Raw genomic sequence first — 1,611 nt, 5'->3', positions numbered from 1 at the left:
ATACAATAAGGGGCCTCTGCGAAATAAAAGCGGAGACCTCAGTGGGAGCGAACTCTGACGGAGAGGGAGGCTCCCCGTGTTTGTTTTGCGGCCTAGTTCCGCTGGGTTCGGGAGTGTCTTCGCTTTTGTGGTGCTGGTGTACGCAATAACGGGACAGGGTAGTCGTTCTCTCTAGCTCCCCTTCTAGCTCTTGGCATGAGCTGCGCCCTGTGTCCGACCCCTTTTGCGCAGCAACACCTTAAACTTTTAGGCCCTCCAAATTCGGGTCGGAGCGTAGCGGAGTGGGCCCCGAGTTTGAAAAGGGCGACGGACGCTTGCGTCCTAGCCTCCAACAACGCCTCCCCGGCGCAGAGGGGCCCCCGGAGGGATGCTCAACCGCTCCACGCCACGCCGCTTGCGGCGGTCCTATTCCCAGCTCCGCTGAGGGCCCCTTAACCCTTATACAATAAGGGGCCTCTGCGAAATAAAAAGCGGAGACCTCAGTGGGAGCGAACTCTGACGGAGAGGGAGGCTCCCCGTGTTTGTTTTGCGGCCTAGTTCCGCTGGGTTCGGGAGTGTCTTCGCTTTTGTGGTGCTGGTGTACGCAATAACGGGACAGGGTAGTCGTTCTCTCTAGCTCCCCTTCTAGCTCTTGGCATGAGCTGCGCCCTGTGTCCGACCCCTTTTGCGCAGCAACACCTTAAATTTCATGGCCCTCCAAATTCGGGTCGGAGCGTAGCGGAGTGGGCCCCGAGTTTGAAAACGGCGACGGACGCTTGCGTCCTAGCCGCCAACAACGCCTCCCCGGCGCAGAGGGGCCCCCGGAGGGATGCTCAACCGCTCCACGCCACGCCGCTTGCGGCGGTCCTATTCCACGCTCGCGGGGGCCGCTTCTTATTTTTTTTTGCCGAGTCAACCCGCCCTGGGGCGAGCCTCGCGCGAGACTGCGTCAGCTGCCGGCGCGCGAACCGACACAGGATTTACAATCGGCCTCGCGTGCAGTCCTGTTTTTCCGCTGGGCAATGCCGACGGCTTGTCGCACCCTCAGTCGTCGCGCCACCGCTGTCGTCAGCCGCACCCGCCACAAGTCCTCCATCATCGCGCCTGCGTCCTCGCCCAGCGCGCCGCCGCCTGGCTTCCCGAGGCTGCCACTTTTGGGGTCGCTCCCCTGGTTCTCCAATCTCAGCCTTCCCGACGGCAGCAGCGTCCAAAGCCTGGATGAGCAGCACGAGTCCTGGGCCGAGGGCACTCGGCGGCACGGTCCGGTGTGGCGCGTAGGCATCCCGGGTCTCGGCAAGGGCATTTCCGGCGACCTCACCCTCTGTGCCGACCCACGCGAATTTGTCAAGGTGCTGCAAGCGGAGGGTAAGTACCCTTACGGCGCGATCCAGCTGCAGTGGCCATTCATCGTCTGGGCCACGAAGCACGGGCGCACGGTCGGCAAGCTCTTCACGCGCAGCGAGGATTGGCGGCACATCCGGCACGGCATGCAGAAGAGCATCCTCCCGCCGGCCGCCGCGGCGGGCTACGCGGCCATCATCGGCACGACGGGCCGCGAGGTGGTCCTCAACGCGCCGCTCTGGGACGACGCGGGTTCGTTCATGTCGCGCGCCTCCTTCGACCTCTTTGCCG

General features: G+C 63.7%; 1 protein-coding gene across 1 annotated transcript; it reads left to right on the top strand.

Moving 5' to 3' along the window:
- Positions 1 to 1,001: 1,001 nt before the first annotated feature.
- On the top strand, positions 1,002 to 1,572 carry EMIHUDRAFT_124411 (hypothetical protein; the record flags this gene model as incomplete). Its single annotated transcript, XM_005766304.1, has 1 exon — positions 1,002 to 1,572. A coding segment is annotated over one exon (571 nt), but the record flags the coding sequence as incomplete, so codon positions are not given.
- Between the last annotated feature and the right edge of the window lie 39 nt (positions 1,573 to 1,611).

This window comes from Emiliania huxleyi (genome assembly GCF_000372725.1).
Source record: "Emiliania huxleyi CCMP1516 unplaced genomic scaffold EMIHUscaffold_5187, whole genome shotgun sequence".
NCBI classification, from domain to species: domain Eukaryota; phylum Haptophyta; order Isochrysidales; family Noelaerhabdaceae; genus Emiliania; species Emiliania huxleyi.
This window is presented reverse-complemented; position numbering and strand designations above follow the sequence as displayed.